Raw genomic sequence first — 20828 nt, 5'->3', positions numbered from 1 at the left:
GCATGTCAACCCATCTCACCGACTACCAAGGGTGGCACGAATAAGTCTAATTAGTTTTATTGGAAAACAATGTTCGATTATCTGCCTTAACTCATTGCTCTTAACTAAGTCGTACGCTGTCCTGAAGTCTATGGAGTTGATTGCAAGGTGAATATTTGGTCCGTAGTCTAAAATGTTGTTTTCAACGCCTGTCCAACTCTGATTTAGCGGTAATCAGGTTCCTTTTACTGTCGTTGTTTATGACAGCGGCAGACACGTTTTGGTTTCTAATTCCGTTAATCTTTTTGTAGAAGCTTCTCGCATCGTGCCCGGCGATGGAGTCACTTTTCAGCAGCTCTAGCTACTTGATATCTTCCTCCGCTCTGACGTTTTACAGCCGTAGCAAACATATGACCTCTGGCGCGGGCATTCATCGTTAAACCACTCATTGGACGTGGTTGTTGTGGTTGCACCCAACATTTCTCGCGCTGTGGTGCTGATCGTACTGTGGATAAGTCTCCGCTGTTCGTTTAGGTCCCCTCCAACTTGCTCATCAACTTCCTGTGAGCACTCTTTAATCACACCTTCAGTTGATAACCGCTGGATGTTCAACTGTATCCTCCTTGTTGTCCTCGATTTTAATACGTTGGACAACGAGATAGTAATTCGAGTCAACAATTGGTTCTCTAAACTATCTTACCACTGCAACGTCTGAGAAGTGCCGACCAACGAATGCTTACGAATATTTCAACCTGTAATATAAAGGCTACAGATAGCCATGCCTCTGGCTGAAGCTTTCTTTATTTAACTGAAGTGTCCCTATTGCCCTTTAATGCCTGGAATTCACGACCTCCCGTTTTGGCCACCGCACATCCAGGATAGCTGTGACCCCCACATTCACCTTTCGCAGCTCTCTAGCAAAGATACCTGTGCGTGCCGGTTTGAGTAGAGTCCTTACATTCGAAGTACCGAGTTTTCCATAATCGTTGTCCTTTCTCGATCAAGGTTGCATATTCAATTTTGCGGTGTCATTTCCATTCAATTGGTCGCGTGCCGAAAATTCGCTCCACAAGTACAATTTTGAAATTGTACTTACGTAATGCAACAAGTTTGTCAAAGAAAGCAGTGCTCTATCTCTTATGCCTAAAAAGTGAGAGCCAATATTCGTGGTGAATATCATAATATTCACCGCGAATATTGGCTGAATATTGCGCTGAATATGGGCTCTCACACTTCAGGTTTAAGAGCTATACTGCCGTTCCAAGCATAGTTGTCCCATGTTCTACAGAAACCTTATGCACGCTGAGACAATTATGCTTGGAACGACAGTATAGCATTGCACTATTCGACAAAACTGTAAGACTACTTAGGGACTACAATTTTGTCATACATTGTTTCTCAAAACTACACTTGTGGAACGAGCTATCGGCAAGCGGCTAAAAAGCACCCCAAAATTAAATATGCAACCTCGATCAAAGCAGATAGGACCTTTAGAAATGTTTCTCTAGAACTCGCACGACTGTGTACCACTGTCGATAATTTTATTTTTCTTCAACTTCTTTAACCTCAATTGTGGGATTTAAAAGGCGAGTTAACAACTTGAAAGAAGCGGTCCCTATCGTGGCACAAACGTCGATTTTGACTACTATCTACTGACGGTCAAAATGTGCCAAAGACTTTCGGTTGTCAACAACATCCGTTACCGTTCCCGAAGTCGCTACTGAGTACCCGCAAAGTCTTAAGGCACATTACTGGATGAGGGAGAGCGTATCGAAGCTACTCTGGAGGACTGCTAGAGTACTATGAAAGCAGCCATTAACAACGCAGCGGAAGGTGCTGTTGGATTCGTCGGGAGGAATCGACGTAACGGCTGGTTCGACGAGAAGTGTCAAACGTTTCTAGACCATAAGAATACAGCGCGGGCATTAATGCCGCAGCCATGAACCCGTCATAGCGTGAGAAGCGAAGACAGCAGACGGATCTTCTCCGGGACAAAAAGCGCCGCCTGGAACAGCTGTATCGTTCTCAAGAAACACGTAGATTCTACAAGAAACTAAACGCATCCCGCGCAAGTTTTGCGCCGCGAGCTGAAATGTGTCGGGATAAAGATGAAGGAATCAAGAACGTGAGTTAATCGACAGGTAAAAGTAGCTCTATAATGAACACCTGAATGGCGTAAAGGCAGAGGACCAAAACGGTAGGAGGAACGACTTCGTCAGCACAACGGACCCACGATAGGTGAAGTGTTATCAAGCAGTCCAGGAAAAAGAAATCAGCTGGAAAGGATGGCATCGCAGCGGAGCTTATAAAGCTGGGCCCGGATAGGTTGGCTTGCTGTCTGCATCAGATGATAGTCAGGATCTGGGACTGGGATACAGAACAGCTGCCGGAGGAGAGGAAGGAATGAGTAATATGCCCAATGCACAAGAAGGGCAATGAGTTGGAATGTTAGAACTACCGAGCGATCATGATTTTCAACGCAGCCTACAAAATGCTAACACGGAGGCTTGTGCGGAGTTATCCAGTCGGTTTTGTGGATGGGTGATCGACAACGGACCAAATCTTCACGCAGCGGCAGATACTCCAGAAGTGTCGCGGGTACCAAGTCCCTACGGCCCATATTTTCATTGATTTTTCGACCGTGTAGCAGAGCCGTAGCTACTCCGTTTGGCGTGGCAGAGAATTTTCATTGAAGAAAACGTTATTTTTTGTAGAGTAAGCAGTTTTAAACCGTTATGTGCTCGACAAAAAAAGTACGTTGAACGGAGTACCCGGGTACTCACAAATTAAAATTCTTATAACTTTTGCAGTTTTCCTCCTATTTCGATAGTTTTAGCACCAAAAGATTCAGAAGCTCATTTATTTTCAATTCAAAGAAGTGGTTAATGGTGTCACGGAAGAATTTTCTTTTCCCCAAAAAAAAAACAGTTTTCCGAGTTCATATTCCAAAAAAAAAAACAAACTGGGAATGTGCGTATAGTTGAAAGAAAGCAGGGATATAAACTTTAGAATTTTGTGTCTTACAGTGGCGAGCCAGCTTGTTGCTAAAAACCTTCTTATTGAAGGAAAAAAATCTGCAAATTTTCATGAGTTTACTGACTTAAATGAGCAGGTTTACATAGTGTAAGGGGCCATCCACATACCACGTAGACAGATTTTTAACGATTTTGAAAAAAAATGACATTCGAATATTGTTTAACCGTAGGGTTTAAAAGTTTGGTTATCTCGAAAAAAGTCCCCATGCTAAATTTCAGCTAAATCGGACTTTGGGAACACGTGCCTCAAAGTGATCAATGTTTCAACTTTTTGACTAATGAAAAAAAATGAACATGAATCACAAGAATCAATTAATATTTGAAAAAAACTTGTCTTGTGTGTCATTTTTTTTTCTAAGATTTGTTCAATCTAAGAAATATATTATATATTTATATTTCGTCTTCGACATAAAACATCGTACAGACAATTTAACTTATGTACTAATTCTTAGTCTAAACACATATTTCGACACACCAAAATCAAACATGTTTATCACATCATTAAAATAATTACAACAGACATCCAATGGGTTATTCATTCCATAGAGAGTGCGGTGATTTGGTCGGCGGAAAAACTCAGGTTGACGTAGCAATCGAAGGGGTGTGTTGAATCGCAATTTTCCAAGAATGTCCGCGCAATCTATTCGATCTGTTAGCACATCAAATATTAGCATACGTTGGAGGAAAACTCGTCTACTTGACAATGTGGGCAACTCGATCAACATACAGCGGCTTTCATACGAAGGTAGGTTAGTTCCGTCCCTCCAGTTTAGAGATCGAAGAGCATATCGGAGAAAGTGTTTCTGAACTTGTTCTAACCGGTTGATGTGTATTGCATGATACGGCGCCCACACTTGCACCGCATATTCCAGGACACTGCGCACGAACGAGCAATACAGTATCTTTAGCGTGTAAATATTGTCGAAGAATTTAGAATTTCGCTTAAAAAAACCCAATAGGGAGTAAGCTTTATCCGTGACTGCAGAAATGTGCTCCGTAAACCTTAATTTGCTATCGACAAGCACTCCTAAATCTTTCACTGTGGTCGTGCGGGCCATGCTCGTTGACGCCATTTTGTACTCGAAGGCAATCGGTGCACGCAAGCGGCTGAATGAGATCACGCAACATTTGGTCACATTGGCTTCCATTCCGTTCAAGCCACACCATTCCAGAAGCATGTTGATATCCATTTGGAGCGCACAACAGTCAGCCTCCGTTGTGACTACACGGTAAAACTTGAGGTCGTCAGCGTACAATAATTTTGGAGATTTCAGCTTCGTGCAGAGATCGTTTATAAACAGTATGAACAACAGAGGGCCCAGAATACTGCCTTGAGGTACTCCTGAAAGAATCTCAAAAGGTGTAGAATACGTTTCACCTACTTTCACCGAAGAATTACGCCCGGTAAGGTACGAGGAAATCCATTGTGTCAGCCACCCTGGAAGTCCTATCCGCTTAAACCTTTAACAGCTAAAGTATGTGGCACATTGTCGAATGCTTTGGCAAAGTCAATGTAAATCGCGTCAATTTGCTGCCGTTTTTCCATCCGATGTACAAGGGTCGAAACATAACTCATCAAATTTGTCGTAGTAGATCGCCTCTGAACAAATCCGTGCTGATCAGCTGAGATAACGTGTTTAACAGATTGGTAGAGCACATCGTGTACCATGCTTTCAAAAACTTTCGGCAAACAACTTAATATAGAAATTCCGCGATAATTTTCTACATCGTTGAGCGAACCTGATTTATGAATCGGTATAATCGAAGCGGATTTCCAAACGGTGGGAAAGCATTTTTCACTCAAAGAACGGTTGAAGAGTATACTTACAGGCAAGGCTAGAGCACTTGCACAATTTTTGACAACGAATGGTGGCAATTGATCGGGTCCAGGGCCTTTCGATCCGTCGATGGATTGAAGTTTGAATCAAAAAAAAAAAAAAATCAAAGAAATCAAGAAGTGGAAAAAATACTTTTGGGAAAACTGGTCCAATTTTACAGTCAAACTTGTTTTGCATTGTTCTGATGTAACCAAACATATAAAACTGTGGTTGGTTCTTTCTTAAAAATGACACTAAAAAAAACTGTCATTTTTACTCCCAGACGCTGAACCGGACATCCGAAATGGAAGTATGCGAATCGTCAGTTTCAACTTTGGCGCGAATCAGGCTGGCTCATCAGAGGATTGAATAATTTGTCCTTTTTGGCATATGAGCTCGACCAAAAAATTGACTGATATAATTACCATTGAAAAAACCGGTGACTATTCAATAATGCTTATTGCTAATATTTCAGATTTTTCTTTTGGATTTTTTCAGTATCAATCACATATATTAGAAAATTGCGTGGTGGGGCAAAACAAACGTGTGGGAGGGTTAGGCCCCCCCGATAGCTACGGGCCTGCTGTGTAGAGTTTTGGAAAGTTATGGACGCAAATGGCTTCCCTGAAAAACTAACAAGATTGATTAAGGCCACGATGGATTGTGTACAGTGCTGTGTGAAGATTTCGAGTGCGCAATAAATCTAGCCAGTTAATCTGCTTCGCTGACGACGTGGACCTTGTCGGAGGGTCGTTCCAGGCAGTTGCTGAACAATATACTAAGGTGAATCGTGAAGCTGAAAAGGTTCGATTGAAGGTGAATACGTCGAAGTCCAAGTATCTACCAGCAGGGGGAACCGAGCGCGATAGAACTCGCACAGCGGTAGCGTAGTAATCGACGGAGATGAGTTCGAGGTGGTTGACGAATTTGTGTACCTCGAATCATTGGTAACGTGCGACAACAACTGCAGCACAGAAATCTGCAGACGTATTGTAGCTGGAAGTCGTCCTACTATGGACATGGACTCCATGTAGAAGACGCTAATAAGCTAGGACGCTCAAGTTTCACCAGGAAAATAATAACTCCAATTGTATTTCCTGAAGTTTAAGGCTGACATCCGGTCCGGTCGCAGTTCAATGCGGTTGGTACACTTCTTATTTCTGAGTGCGGTTGGTACTTTCTTTTCGCTTAAACGTCGTTCAAGTGCTCATCGAAGTACTGGTTATCGATAAACCCTTATTTTGTTCGATGACAGATTTTCACTTATTCATTATAAGAAACCCAAAAATGAGTGATTGATTTAGTCGAGATTAAAAGAAAACATAGATTTTATTTCATTTAGAATAAATCCAAATATTATGTGATTTTTGGCAGCTAGAAAAATCTTCTAAACAAATTAAAAACAGCTAGTAGCATCATCACCGGTCTTATCATTACCGAATGACGTTGCTCTTCACTCGCAGGAGCACAAATCAAATACACTTGTTTCCGATCCGAATTTACCAGGCTGCCTATTGTCAATATAACTTAGTTACTTAGAGCCCTTTCGTAGTTTAATGCTTATCTCTCCTAGGTTTGTTTTCTCCAACTATTGTCATCAAATAAACAGCCGTACCCCCCATTGGAATAAATGTGCGCACCGTTGCGGTGTTTTGCACGGCATGTCTTTTCCTAATCCCAAGAACAAACTTAGAGATAACATCAGGGATGCTGTGCCGTTTATATTGCGAAATCTCACTCTAGCGCAGTTCAAAATACTATGAAACACTAGCCTGAACACCCGAAAGATATCAAATTACGTTGACGCTTTCGCAAAGTGACACAGTTTTGTTCATCCAGTAGCAGAGATAATTCAGTTGATTTTTCGAAAATTAGCAAATTCGCTGCGGTCGCCATCCTCCTATCGGTCCTTGGACTAGCACAAGGATCCCTGTTTGGCCCTTTCGGTCCATTCGGACCAGGTGGCCCAGGATTCGCCAACTTCCCGGCTTACGGACCGACAGCTAATCTGCCAGCATTCTACCAGCCAACATTTGGAGCACAACCTGGATTTCCGGCGTTTGCCACTTCCCAGCCTAACTTCCCACTTCGATCCGCAGTTGGTCCGGTATTCCGTGCCAAGCCCTCGACCGTCCTGGAGCGTTTGGCGGTAGCCACTCTGCCTGCTGATCTGCAGCAGCGATTGAACGAACTGTTGGCCGCTTTCGAAGCCGGTAACGAGGCATGTGACAATGCTTATCCTGTCGCTGCTGGTCCAATGTCCGGTTTACATCGGAGATGTGTTGCTCTACAGAAGCGGGGAACTGAGCAAGCCGCTCTAGCCCTGGAACAGGAAGCTAACAATCGAGCAGCTGTTGAGAGTAATGCCGGTGCTGCCGAAGTGGTTGGTGCTTAGAGAGATACAAAAATCCGCAAGATTTCGATGTAACTTCGTTTGGCAAAAAAATAAAATATTAAAATTCCATCCATTGCTCAATGTTCTTCGCAAATAGCAAACCATTTCTCTAGCACCTGTTAATTTCTTGATCAGCCAGTTTCAGCAACAAATTCCATCTACTTCAAACTTTGTGAACCGGTTGTTCTGAGTCTGCACCAGCCATGTCCTGTTGTTCAACGAATGACAACTAACGTTTTCTACAAAGCACGAAAAAAATCTGGAAGTTGCAAAATACCCAGAAAGAAGGTACGTTCGGATGTTAATCATATCGCGCACCATTCTCTTGTGTTATGTTTTTAATCAATATCACATCGTCTCTCAATCGGCTTCTTTTTTTAGTATTTGGTAGCTCAACAAGGGATTCATTCGCTCCTGTATTTTGTTTTCTCTTCTTTCTTATACACTATTTTTTGTCATCTTTGATTTCTTTTCGCTGAAATACAATAAATATAGTATGTTTGTATAATTTACGCTTTTCTCTGCTTTCCCTAGTATCACTTACTGATTCTATTCTATATCATTCTATATATCATACAGAAGTTTTCTCTCTTCTCACGTTCTACCTCTACATTTGCTACATCTGATCTTTTCTATGTTTCCTGTTATTGTTAGATTGCATTTTAAAACACATCGCGCTAGCTGAAAATATTATTTCTGTTTGAGTCGTTTATCGTTACAGGGGATTCTACATATCTGGGGCCGTGCTCTGTGATGTAATCTCTCCTGCTGCTATGGCTAACGAAATCGGTTTTTTTTAACAAGCGTTCGTTCATCAGCAAATTAACAGATTTTAGTTAGGAATCAGTTTAAACTTAAAGCTGAAATCTTAACCTCTTAGTTGGATTGCTCGCACAACGGAATCTGGGCGACTAGTTTGGATTTTGATGAAAATAGCGTTTACTGGTTTGTTTGTTGGTCTTTTCAAGGGCAACCGGTCTCAAAATAGATAACACCTACTATATAGTCGAAAAGACACCTTCGCTTCGAACATTGATTTCGTTTTTGGCTGTTTTGGTTAAATCGCTTCTGTTATCTTACATCTTACTACGCTAGTAAACACGTCAAATTAGAAACTAAAAGGCACACTTAAAAATCATAACCGTCGTTTCACACTCCTTGGGACCAATTTTTGTCATTCTGTATTGTGGAGAGCATCCCCAACGTACGCACACATACACACATCTGGGCTTTTTTCTTGTAGAGTTTATATCATCTGCTGTGTTTAGTTTGGTTTTGGCTTACAAATATTCACGTATAATTTTGTCCTTTCAAGCATCGAAGCGTTTATTTTTATTTGATGATTTTTTCAACACAGTTCAAGATATGTTTTACATCGTTTAGACTGGCGTTGGTTACTATGACTTTGAAGAAGCTTTTCCGGAAGCATAGTAGTTTTATATCAGCGCTTTGGTTTCAACAGATTTCTGTCGTATAATAACTGTACAAGGCATAACACACAGGTTTGTAACACTGGATAGAAATACGTCTATTTGATCTCTGATATTCAACGACCATGATTAAATGAAGTATAGCTGAAACCAGTTCCTGTTCTTCAATTTATTTATCGATCGAGACTCGGCGTAAAATCATGTCATTTTATATTAAGCATAGTTTAACAAATTACAGGGATAGCGTAAACGTTTTAGGGTTGGTGAATGTAACCTTGTTCTATGGAAACCGTTACGAGCATTAGAAAACAGACCCACAAATTTTGGTTAGATGGCATTACCAAAAATCTATAATATGTAATAATGCAGCATGAGATAGATACTTCAATTTACATGTACATCAATAATCTATCTCTTAGCATTGAACCAATAGTCATCAGTTGTCATCAGTATCAAACAATAACAAACGATCTGAAACGAATGCTCTGATCCACATTTGATCGGAAAGCTTGATGACAGAATTGAAATAGTCATAAACCATCGTTTTTTAACAAACGATTAATCCGTGTTACGGTTTGCCGCGATCAACAGTTTAAACTTGAACGGAACTAAGAACAGAGGCTGAGCTTAGGTATAAGGCTCTATTATTCATCAAGCAAAAGTACATCATTCAAATTAGAACGATGCATTGAAAATCATTCTTATAATCATAGCCAACAGCGGCCATTCGTTCGGAAATAATGGATTCGCAAGGTTTACCAACGACAGCACAATTTTGTTACTCTTTTCAATATCGCAGCAACGTAGAACCTTTTTTTTTTTGATAACAACAATGTTTATTATGGAAAATCTTCAAAGAGAAATCTCTTTCAGCATGTAATCTATTATCAAAGAGCTCTGACTTTCACCCCAAGCCAGATTGGTTAATTCAAAGTTTAGATTAAACTGGTGTGTTAAATTTTTTCCACCATAAAAAGATTTAGACAATTTTTTATCAATTCGTTACTCATCATAACACTATCAAGTAACGAGAATATTTTTCACCGTCGTATTGTGGTCTGTTTCCAAACGCCGTTCTGTTATATCAACAAAACAACATCCGCATAGTACTCTAACGAAATAGTAACAAATTCCAGGAAAAAAAAACATCATTTGATTGTACGTCGGCACGCAAATAAGAAACAGTTTGTACAATTTTGTACGCGTGCGTTCGGTGTGTAACTACAATCTCTCTATCTTTCCACTCTCATTTACCTGGTTGAATGCAAAACTTGTGAATATGATAACAGCTCGATTGACTCTAAATATTATACTCCTGACAGCATTTGGAGCAGTAGAAATTCGTATTGATGCTTCCGTAGAACTTGCAACCTTCGGTACGGCACATCTGATTCTTACCATAGTGGCTACTGGTTAACGCTGGCGGCGGCGGCTGCTGCTGTCGCTGTTGTAGCGTTGTTTCCGAAGTGTTTGATCCAGAAGATGAGGACGATGACATTCCGGACGAGGAAGATGCACTGGGAAGTTGCTGCGGTTGGTGTTGGAGCACGGGACTAACCGCTGAAACGGGTGGAAGCGATACGCACATTCCACTAGATGGCCCTCGATTCATGACGGTATTTCCCGGTGAATAGAGCGTAGCGACTATTCCACCCGAAGTAGCCGTGGCCTGTTTGGCACAGTTGGAGTAGTCTGGAGTAGGATTACTTTTTGCGACAAGCGGTGCTGGAGTTCGTTCCGTAGGACTGAATCCATGCCGATAATTGGAAGAAGATTGCCCAGCGGAAGTGCTAATTGGCTGTGCTCGTTTGTCGTTATAGAACGTGGAACGGGACAAGTATAATGTCTGATCCAGTTCGTTCAAACGTCGCACAGATGGTAAGCGTTGAATCCGATCATGGCTTTCCATATCTGCTTGAGTATAAAACTTAGATTTTCCTGTACCGTATCGTGGCATGTAGTCAGTGGCATTGCATGATTGAGATTCTCGTTGTCGCTGAGTTTCATAACATTCTAAACACATGTAGCTGGTAGCAACAGTGCCATAGTTCAGACAACCCGCATTGATACAATTAACCAACTCCGTTCCGTGGTCCGCTGCTCCACTGTAGTCACAAACATCCTGCCCAGGATCAACAAATTTGCTCAACTTTTCCAGCTCTTTACGCTCCCTCACTCGTTCCATTTCTAAAAATCGTTCTTGAGCACACTCTAAGTAATTCTTGATCATTTCTTCTTGATATTCATGACGGCGAGCCCTGAGCGTAGCACAGAGAATCCGGAATTTTGTATACTCTCCACGCGAGGACTTATCCGATGAAAGACTGGATTTTTTATGTTGCCCACTTTTGCTACCAATTCTTGTTATCGATCCGATATTCTTCTTTAATTTTTTGCTCATACTCTTTCCGATGCTTCCGAATTGTTTGGCAACACTTTGAAGCTGCTTTGCTGCTTTGCTCTTCCCACTGGAACTGCTGCCGCTGCCACTCTGTGAACCAGGCGGGAACGGAGGCAGGGATTGATTTGATGCACTCATCGCCGCTAGATTGGTGGAGTTCATCCCACTGTTGTGATTCTCGTCGGAGAAGACAATCTCCCCATCAGCTATTTTTTTCTCGTACTCCTCATCGGAATAGTCATCGTATATATCATCGTCAGGACTGCTATCTGCCGCGGGTGCATACACAATATCCAAATACTCCTTCAGTAGGGCGACGTGCTCTCTATCAGTTAACACCCAATTACCATCGCTTCCATCATACTCCCGCCAAACGAAATCCGGTCCAGGATCGATACAAAATTGTATCGGTAATAACTGATTGCTAGCATCAACCAGTGGTATCAATGCCGGTGGATAGTCTCCAGCTGTTTCCATAGCGACCAGAGCGGAGAAATGCGCCATATCGTATGCCAACAATAGTGGCGCCCTATGGCACTCGTTTGACGGAACTTCGAACGGTAAGTAGACTCCACCAAAAGGAATCGGCGAAAATGCTTCGCCGTTCATGTCCCGCAAGAAAACATCCGACACCACAATGATCGTACGGCGTAAAATATGTGCCAAGGCAAGCACATGTATCTCCTCTAAGCTCTCATATGTAGCACTTTCATCGTCCAGTGATGATGCGCCACCGCCGACATCCTGAATCTTCTCGATCAGCAACGATCGCCGCCGAGAGGCTGCCTTCGAATTGCGTCGCGGTTCTGGTGAAGCGATCGCTACTATCTCCTCCCACTCCTTGGCCCACTCGGTTTCGCAGAACACGAACCCTGCCTGCCGGTTGAGACGGGTCTGCTGGAAACGCCATCGCCGGTACAGGGCGTCCCGGAATTCCTCCTTCGAGAGAATGTCGTGTAGAGTACGGCGCAACGTAAGCCGCCGGTCGTGGAAACCCCACATCGAAAGTGATGCGGCGTGCAGCAGGCAGTTGCCATCACCTGAGAAGGACGATTGAATCTTTTAGAATAAATTTGGCAAGGGAAGAAGAATTCTTTTGAAGGGCTGTCGAGTAGGGTTTTTTCGTGTATAGAAAAAAAATTCCAATTTCCTCTCAAACAGTGAATACTAACCGGTGGTAGCAAGCGGCCACAACTTCCGACAAACACCTGAATCGTACCACCAATTCAACCGATTGGTTGCTTCGAGTGAGTTAAGCGTAGAACTTTCGATAAGGTCTTTTTCGAGAAATTTCCTGCAAAAGATAGATCAGTTTACGAAACGCAGAGCACCACATAGTTGAAAACGCACTTACCGAAATTCCTCCGAGTATTTTGTCAGGTCCGGTAGCGTGAAGGTGTAGTCTGGAGTATCGATAAAGTTTAGATTCTTCTCATTCTGCTCGTGGCAGTGGGTGTGAAAGTCCATCTCAAACTCCTGCCGAGCTCGGGACACCAGGTTTACATTTTCTGTCGCCCGCGAGATGCCTCGTTCCAGTTTTTTGCCTGTGAACATGAGCGGAAACCGGAAATCAATAACGCTTTTCCACCGGAGGTCATTTCCAACCGCAAGTCGGTAATGAAAAAAAAGGAACATTCGACAAAAAAGCAATAATCAGTACAGAAGAGTTACAGTTAGTAGAAATTGACTGCATGCCAACTAGGTATCATTTATGTTCCCCAAGAACAGCGCCGATAAGCAAATACGCTTAGTGAAGAACATTAAATGTACGGGACAAAACACAGGCTCTTCCTATGCGAAACGTGCAGATGCTTTTAGGCGAAATGAAAACTACTCAACTAATATTATGGCGCATCACAGAAAAAGCTAGTCATAAATTATTTCTAGGGTGTCCCTTTGAAACGAAGCTCCAAGCTTATTTTTTAAATCCCTTGAGTATTGTTCCTAATTAGATAAAGCTTACAAATATTGTTTATAAGCAACAAAAAATTTGAAACTCTAATTTTGTAGACAAACTTAGAATAACCACCCCAGTAAGCACACAAAACAAAAATGCAAGCCAATAGAAAAAATTCCACGTACAGTCGAAAACGTCTATCGAGTCTGTTTTGGTGAGCATTGGTTTCAGCAGACCGGTTGTTCCATTGCGATTGTGGCCAACTACGACCGGAAGATGGCGATGGCTAGCTGATGATCCGTAATCGTATCCGCCGCCACTACTGCTGGTATTGCTATTGTTGCTGGATCGGGGCCCTACTGGTTGGTGTTTATGGTTCAGATGGAAACCGACAGAGCCGTTATTGGCGTGCGGTAATAATGAAGGTTGGTTACTATATGACGAACAACTGGCGGATGCCGATTGCTGCTGCTGCTGTTGTTTCTGTGGCTGGTGTTGTTGCAGCAGGACTGACGTGGTGCCTGTAGTCACCAGCGATGAGAGTGGTGCAGGTGATGTACTGGTTTGTGCTTTCATTACTATCTCATTGTCGCTTTGCTTGCTGTTAAAGTACTCGGTCGTTGATGTGTCTGTGGGAAGTGATGCCAAAAGGTGCAAAAATGAAAAACTATAAGTGATATTTCAAGTTTATGTTAAATATAGCGAAAAGATGTAAGCCCCTGAAAGAGGTAGAACGAAAAATAGCCAACACCGTAAAATATGAAAGATATTTAAACGTTTTACTTATTTAAAACTTGATCTAAGCTAGGAAAGTTATAGTTCAAATTGTCTAAATGCCTAAATTTTTTTCAACTTCATATTAAGCTTCTACGGAAATGTAATCAAAACTGCGGGCAGTATTTAATACAATGATATACAATCATAATGAAAAACTAAACGAACGGAATCTATTAGCCTGCAAAACCAGTTGCCTACCATTGTAATCGATGAGTGCCTTCTTCAGATCCCACTCCCACGACTTGAGACAACTGACGGCGTCCTGTGCGTTGGCACCTGTATGCGTGATGAATTCCGTCACCAGGTGCGTCGTTTCCATAGTAAGACTACCACCACCGACACTGTGCGTCCTCCGGTGGCCAGAACCACTGACCACTGGCTGTTTGCGGCGTTGCTTCCGCGAATCGTCGCAACATCCACCGCAGCAACAGCAGCAGCAACACCGGGTACAACCACCGGCACCGGAACAACAGCGTTCGGTAGCGATTTTAGCACTGCATTCAGAACTGGTTATTTTGCTCCTACTCTGACGTCGCGTTTTTGAGGCGCTCTGAATTTTCCACGATTTGACGCGACGCGTTGCTGATTAGTGACAGTCTTTGTTTTCAACTTTAGTCAAGAAAAACATTTCTATCACACAGGATCATCCTACTTTTACTTTGTAATAATAATCCACCAACCCATTTTCCTGTTAGTACGAGAATAGTCGTGAGTATATTTTTCCGATTCACGGTGTAGGTGGGGGTTTGTGAGCGGTTCGGTTTTGTTTTGTTAAAGCGATGCCGATGACGGTTTGATGATGTTTTGATGATGGTGGTGTAAAGGATGATTTCACAACGGCGACCGAGCGTTGCAATGATATTCCATACCACCAGAGGGCCCATGCGATGAAAGTGCACAAAATAGTAGCATGTAGGAAGAGAACGGGAGAGAAATAGCTGCGTTATATTATTATAAGATTTTCTGTTCGTTTCGAACATGTCTTCATGTTGGTCCTGTCTGTTTATTTGTCTGTTTATAGTATATTGCATGTATAAAAGAACATTTTTTCTCGTTCGGCAAATTGACAGAGTCAATTAAGCGGTTCACTCTGGCTCCACTCTTGTTAATTATATTACAGATAAAGGGACGCGTGAAGTGGTTGCACTTTCACTTTACTGGTGCAGCAGTGATTGACCAGTTATCGAGGTGAATAAGAGTGCAAAACAAGCATTGCACCAAGGTTTAGTCACGCATATCGCCTATCGTGCAGAGAGAAAGATGAAACACTGTTGCATAGCCCTTCGAAGGACGTAGTCACCAACAGATACGGGGAGGGGAGAAGTTAATAATTACATCTTGATTTGAATTTTAATCAAACAGTAAAGATCAATCAAAGCTTTTTGAATATGTAACATTACACTTGGATCTCACTGCACTATATTTTTCGAAGGTACACACAACCCTGGTTGTTTGTTACTTGTCTACAACAGAGGTTGATGTCGGTTATTTATAAATCCACTCTCTAGCAGATATTGCAGAGTGGTTTTGTTGGATCCATAAAAATAGATGGAAAATTATTGCAGAAGAAGAGATACAGAAAATGTTCTCCGCTGGTCGGTTGATCTTTGAGTGAGCAGTAACGTATTAGTAATAATCAATAATAGGAGCACTGTGCGATTAATGGCACTAAGATGCACTGAAATAAACATCCCAATAACTTCGACAGTTGTTGTATTAATGTGAGTATGAACATACTCCATACCGAAAGATGACTAAAATATTTATTTTTAGTTATTTGCTTAAACATTATTTAACATTAGTAAGACTAGAAACGACCGCGGAAGGCTTATTGGTTATTTTAGTGAACACTATTGTGATATATTAGAATTTTTAGCCTGAGAAAAGCTATAGAGGAAACTATCTGATCTTGTTCATATTACTAAAAAATAAAGTTAATCTCTACACGAATTAATCTCCAACTGCTGCAACTTTCGTACAGTAATTTAATTGAGAATACAGATGAACAAATGTGACACTTCAGAAAAAAATCTCTATTTAACTTGTATACATCTAAATCAGGAAATATTATTAAATTTTTCTTTATTTGGGACCCATTATAACGCTGAAAAGAAGTTGACAGTCTTCATCTAATAGGTGCGAAGACGTTTCAAGAAAGTTTTAAAAAAAATCCTATAAAGGCTTGAAAATAGTCAAATGAAATGACAATTTATCAATCCGTTTTTGAAATGTAATATATTTCAAATTTACAAATGCATTTACGAAAAACGCAGGCAGAAAAATTATATTAAGTTTTTCACTTTACAGGGTGTCCGGTCCGGTCACACAGGAAAATCTCAATATTTCAAATAATAAGAAGAAAATCTGAATCTGGCTTTCATAGCTTTATTCAGTAACTCATAAAGATACTTCACAGACGATATCTCGGAATTACTCCACCTTTCTCTGATCGAACCAGCTTCAGACGTCTCGGAAAGTCGTCGCAAGCGGCGCGCACGTGCTCCATCGGCATCATCTCGTCCCTTATTTTCGTGATAACTCGCTCGAATTGCTCCAAATTTGTTATTTTATAGTCGTTCAGCCTCGACATCATGTATCCCCACACGAAATAATCCAGTGGATTCAGATCCGAAGACGACGGAGGCCATTCATTCTTCGAAATGACATCGGTCAAGTTTTCCTCACACCACGCCTGAACAACCTTTGCGGTGTGGGATGGGGCGCCATCTTGCTGGAAGCAGTAGTAATCGTCTTCAAACAACAGTTCAGCTTGAGGCAGAACATTTTTATTCAAAACCGTGTCCAGGTAGTACGCTGCGTCGATTTTGACCCCTTTATCGATAAAAATAAGAGGCAGTTTACCTCTCTTGCAAATGGCACCCCGAACCATCACTGACGTCTTATTTTGGAACCGGAAAACGTTCAGCTTGTCCGCAGGAGCCTGCTGGAGGCTCACACTCCAAACTCGATCATTTTGGCGATTGACTGTTCGCTCCAAAACGAACAGCTTCTAGTCCGAGAAAATAATCTCGTCATCTGCGCGCCAACCGAGCAACTCCCGCGACCGTTGGTACCTCTTGTCCTTTGTAGCTTTGGTATCCCATGAACCACCTGTTTTTTGTACGGTGTAGGTTTTAAATCCTTGCGCAGAAGCAGACGGATTGATTCTCGGTTCATTTTAAGGTTTCTGGCCAGCTTCCGTGCAGATTGGGCGGATTCCGGCGAATCCGGTCTCGTATAATCTTTTTCAGCCTTGGAGTTCTCACAGACCTTGGTCTTCCAGATCGTTCCTTGTCCTCGGTGCCTCCGGTCTCTAGGTACCGATTTATGGTCCGGTACACGAATTTCCGGTTCATTCCGAGCGGTTTTAGGTATTTGAATATGTGTCCGGGTTTGTACCCTTTCACATATTCAGCGATAACAGCTGCTTTTAACGCTGCCATGGCTCACAACTCAATGTAAACAAACTGCACAGAAACGAAACTCTGCCACTTTGGGCAGCAAAGTTAACCCTTTCATTTGACATATAGATGGCACCAGAGAAATGCTACGTGTAGGCTACACTGCCCATAAATGCATAACAGTCCCATGTGAGTTTTCATCACTTCTGAGATTAACCTTAGAAACTGCTTTACATTACGTGTGCTCTCAAAAATTTACAACAAAAGTTAGGTTTGTTGCTAAAATGATGAAAAAAATATTGATTTTGGTCAGTCCCACGTTACGAATAAACGCATAACAGGCTCAGAGCTAAAACCAATTAGCAGAAAATCATGGTAACTTTTATTAAAAGACTAAATAAAGTGTACTGATCGGAACAACAATAACCTTATTGCATATAAAAGTATTCTGCACAAATATATTTACCTCGGATGAATGCTTATTTTAAATTTTTGTTTCTTTGATTGAATCCATAGGAAGGAAAAAATGCTATGGTTTACCTGCGTCTACTGCGTTTTACTCAGTTGTACGTTTTTGGCAGTGGGACTCTTATGCGTTTATGGGCAGTACAGGCGACCCCAAAAAAGTGTGACCGGATCTTTTTGTCACCGTGTACATGGGAGATGTGACAAATTTAAACAAAAATTTTACTGTAGACTTCTAAATATGTATAATTTAATCAAATTATAGAATCTATGCAAAGCATAATTAAAATTGGAAACGATAATCCAAAAAAAAAATATCAAAGCATAGAATTAAGAACTACATAGAACTATGTTTTAAATAATGGTTGATCAATACTTAGGCTATTTCGAAAATATTTCAGTTTAAAAACGTTTCGTACAACAAACAGCTTCCGTACCTTGACGTGCGATGTATTGGCAATATACGAGTATGTACCTAATAAACCATGTACTAAACATCGGATTGAATGGAAGAGTCGAGATAAGGTCCAAAAAATGATTCATTGAAGAAACGAAGATAAGCATGATGCACACTTATTTAAGCACACTTTTTAATAAATAAAAATCAATAAAATTTTAACAAATTGTAGTGTGAACAAACTATCAAAACATAGCTCCGAGATACAATTAAGAGATTCACGCCGATAACCGGTGAATTGCCAAGAAAAACTTCCCACTACAGGTTAGTCGTCACCTGTAAGAAAGGCGATAAGTAACACCCCAATGTAATGCGAACAACTGGCTTGATTCATACAAATTCCCCCTTTTGTATAACACCATATTATTAGCGTAAACCTTATCCACAGGACCAGAACGAACTATTATATTTTCGCGCATCTTATCATAGTTCAATATTGACTTCGCTCAACCTTTCCTATGGACACGTGCATTATGTATGCATTGGACAATGTATTCATAGCTGCATCTGCATCGTCTGGCACCTGCAATGCATGCACTGCTGCTCGCTCTGTTCACCTTTAGTCGGCCACACAGAACATTCCACTGTCGGCTTTTACTTGGACAAGTGGTGGTGACAAGGTGCTAACAAACCACATCTGTGTCCCTTCGTCCATATACGTCCTGATTAGGACAGTCTCTAGCTGCATTGTTGCAGCTCCTATTATATTGCTCTATACTTTAATATACAACACAATGGCAATTGTTTGCTGTCCCTCACCGGGGACACTGGGCGCAGTGTGGTTGAATTTTTTATTCGATTCTCTAAATCTTCTCTACACGACAGTGGAGCGACGAATTTATCACACCCTGGAGGGCGACGGGTTGGCTGGTCGTTGCCGGCATGTTCCGTTTCCGCTTGCCGACCGAGACCAGCTCAGATAGGAGTGAAATGCAATTTCGACCGGTAAATGGGTACCTGTGCATCGAGTGCAATATCACATCGAGCATAAGTGCGCTGAATTTCTGGTAAAAACCAATTTACTGGTAAAGTGGTTAACTCTTTATTGAAACATTCCCAAGGTACCGTTTTTTTTAATTACTCAAATCTTTCAACTCATATCTATAACTGATTATTATGTTATCAACCACCGCTCAATTCTACCCACTGTAGCTGGTTATGCTAACGTCAGGATCCGCATGCATTCTAACTTTTTTTTGGAAGCCTTGATGGAAACAAATGGCGTGTAATGAATCAATGATGGAAGTGTCACCGGTTTGGTTCATACCTGCTATCGCTTGTTTTTTAGCTCAACAGCCCTCAGCTCAGGAGGTGTTTCAGGCGAATATCCTCAACCGTCGTCGATGGGGCTGTAGTACAGAAGCATGTTGTCTTTTCTTGGGTATCCTGCAGGGCAAACCGACCATGGTACCGGTTAAATACTTTTATACTCAAACACATATGTAAGCGCATACGTAAACATAAACGTATTGTGGCCATGTTTGGTACTTTGCCCTGCTCATCGGTCCGTTATTGAATCATGACATGGTCTACCACCAACAACAGACGTTTGCATTGCGGAACGTTTGTCAAACAAAAACATTCAACGTTTAGTATAAGGTTTCTAACTGGAAAGACAGACCAGCTGTTAATTATTGCCTCTTACCAACACGATTTGTCTTTTTCACGAAGTAGGTAGACTTCAAAGAACTGAATTAATTAGTATTGATGGATATTGCAATATATGATTCATATTTTTCGGGTATATTCTCAGCTTATACTTCGTGTTATCAAGAGCGTATCTACAAGTGATTCATCGCTTATCAGTGTTGTGAGCTTATTCCTCCTTCAGATAGCTCTTGATTCAACGAGTTTGTTTTACATACTATTTTTTGGTTCTTCACAGAATCAGAAAAATTGGGTAAGCCCATGAACCCATTCACCCATTTATATGGTTTATTTCCAACTTCCTTCAAAACCAACTTTTAAGTGCTTCCACTGATACTGCAACTCTTATTCACCACGATGAATATGAAAAAAGATAAAGATTGAAGAAGTAAAGAAAGACCTTCATAAGAAATCCTAACTGACGACTTGCGCGGTCAATAATATTGGCTTGATCAAGTAGTACCCCAAGATTACGAAGTGTACGTCCGATTATATAAAATTAACTTTTATGGTATTTCATCGATGAAATGAAATTAAGGCACATTTCTGGTCACTGATGTTGTACTTTGTTGGGGACATTATACCACTGCGACCAGTACTTAGATCTATTGTGGTGTGTCCCCTTTTGCTTTAAGCCTTTTCTTGTATAGACAACTAACTAACGATTGAAGGCATTGTCCCAATGTGGTATTATGTAACGAATAAAGTTTAAAACATTGTTCGGAGAACAAGCCCATGTTTCCCAAGGTTCTAGAAGTACCTAATCAAGAAATTTGCGCCGTTTGGTAATTATTGCTGGGCATTCACACAGCCAATGATAATCACTTTCACTCTCTGTGCAACAGAAGCGTCATTCGAATTGTCATTTTCAAGCCTTCCTATTAGCTTTAGATGATATTTACTCGGACAGTGACCAGTGATCAGTCTAGTATAAGTACTAAGATCCTTCTTTGAAAGGTTCAACAATTTTTGTGCGGTCGAAGCGTTGGACTTGATGTATCGTTTTGCATGACGAGCTATTGTGGTGCTATCCCAGTTCAGCAGCACCTGGTCACTGACAGTCTGATAGGTTTAATTTGACACCAATCCTAAAAAATAACCAGCTTTTGGCAATCAGAAAATTTGTC

At 41.3% G+C, this 20828-nt stretch overlaps 1 protein-coding gene across 4 annotated transcripts in view; it reads right to left on the bottom strand.

The window, feature by feature from the left end:
* Nucleotides 1-7542: 7542 nt before the first annotated feature.
* LOC129725360 (OTU domain-containing protein 7B-like) overlaps nucleotides 7543-20828 on the bottom strand; it is a 35506-nt gene continuing 22220 nt past the window's right edge. The window contains exons 2-6 of one of the 4 annotated variants that reach the window (XM_055681117.1): nucleotides 13930-14419; nucleotides 13140-13583; nucleotides 12412-12601; nucleotides 12230-12351; nucleotides 7543-12097 (exon numbers count right to left, since the gene is read on the bottom strand). In XM_055681117.1, coding sequence (XP_055537092.1) covers nucleotides 9957-12097; nucleotides 12230-12351; nucleotides 12412-12601; nucleotides 13140-13583; nucleotides 13930-14050 — 3018 coding nt within the window. In that variant the 5' untranslated portion in view covers nucleotides 14051-14419 and the 3' untranslated portion in view covers nucleotides 7543-9956. The remainder of the gene's footprint in view (nucleotides 12098-12229; nucleotides 12352-12411; nucleotides 12602-13139; nucleotides 13584-13929; nucleotides 14420-20828) is intronic. The other 3 variants (XM_055681116.1, XM_055681119.1, XM_055681118.1) reach the window with 3 other exon arrangements.

The sequence above is a fragment of the Wyeomyia smithii genome, chromosome 2 (assembly GCF_029784165.1).
Source record: "Wyeomyia smithii strain HCP4-BCI-WySm-NY-G18 chromosome 2, ASM2978416v1, whole genome shotgun sequence".
Lineage (NCBI taxonomy): Eukaryota > Metazoa > Arthropoda > Insecta > Diptera > Culicidae > Wyeomyia > Wyeomyia smithii.
Note: the sequence above shows the minus strand (reverse complement) of the source record. Positions and strands in the feature narration are given on the sequence as shown.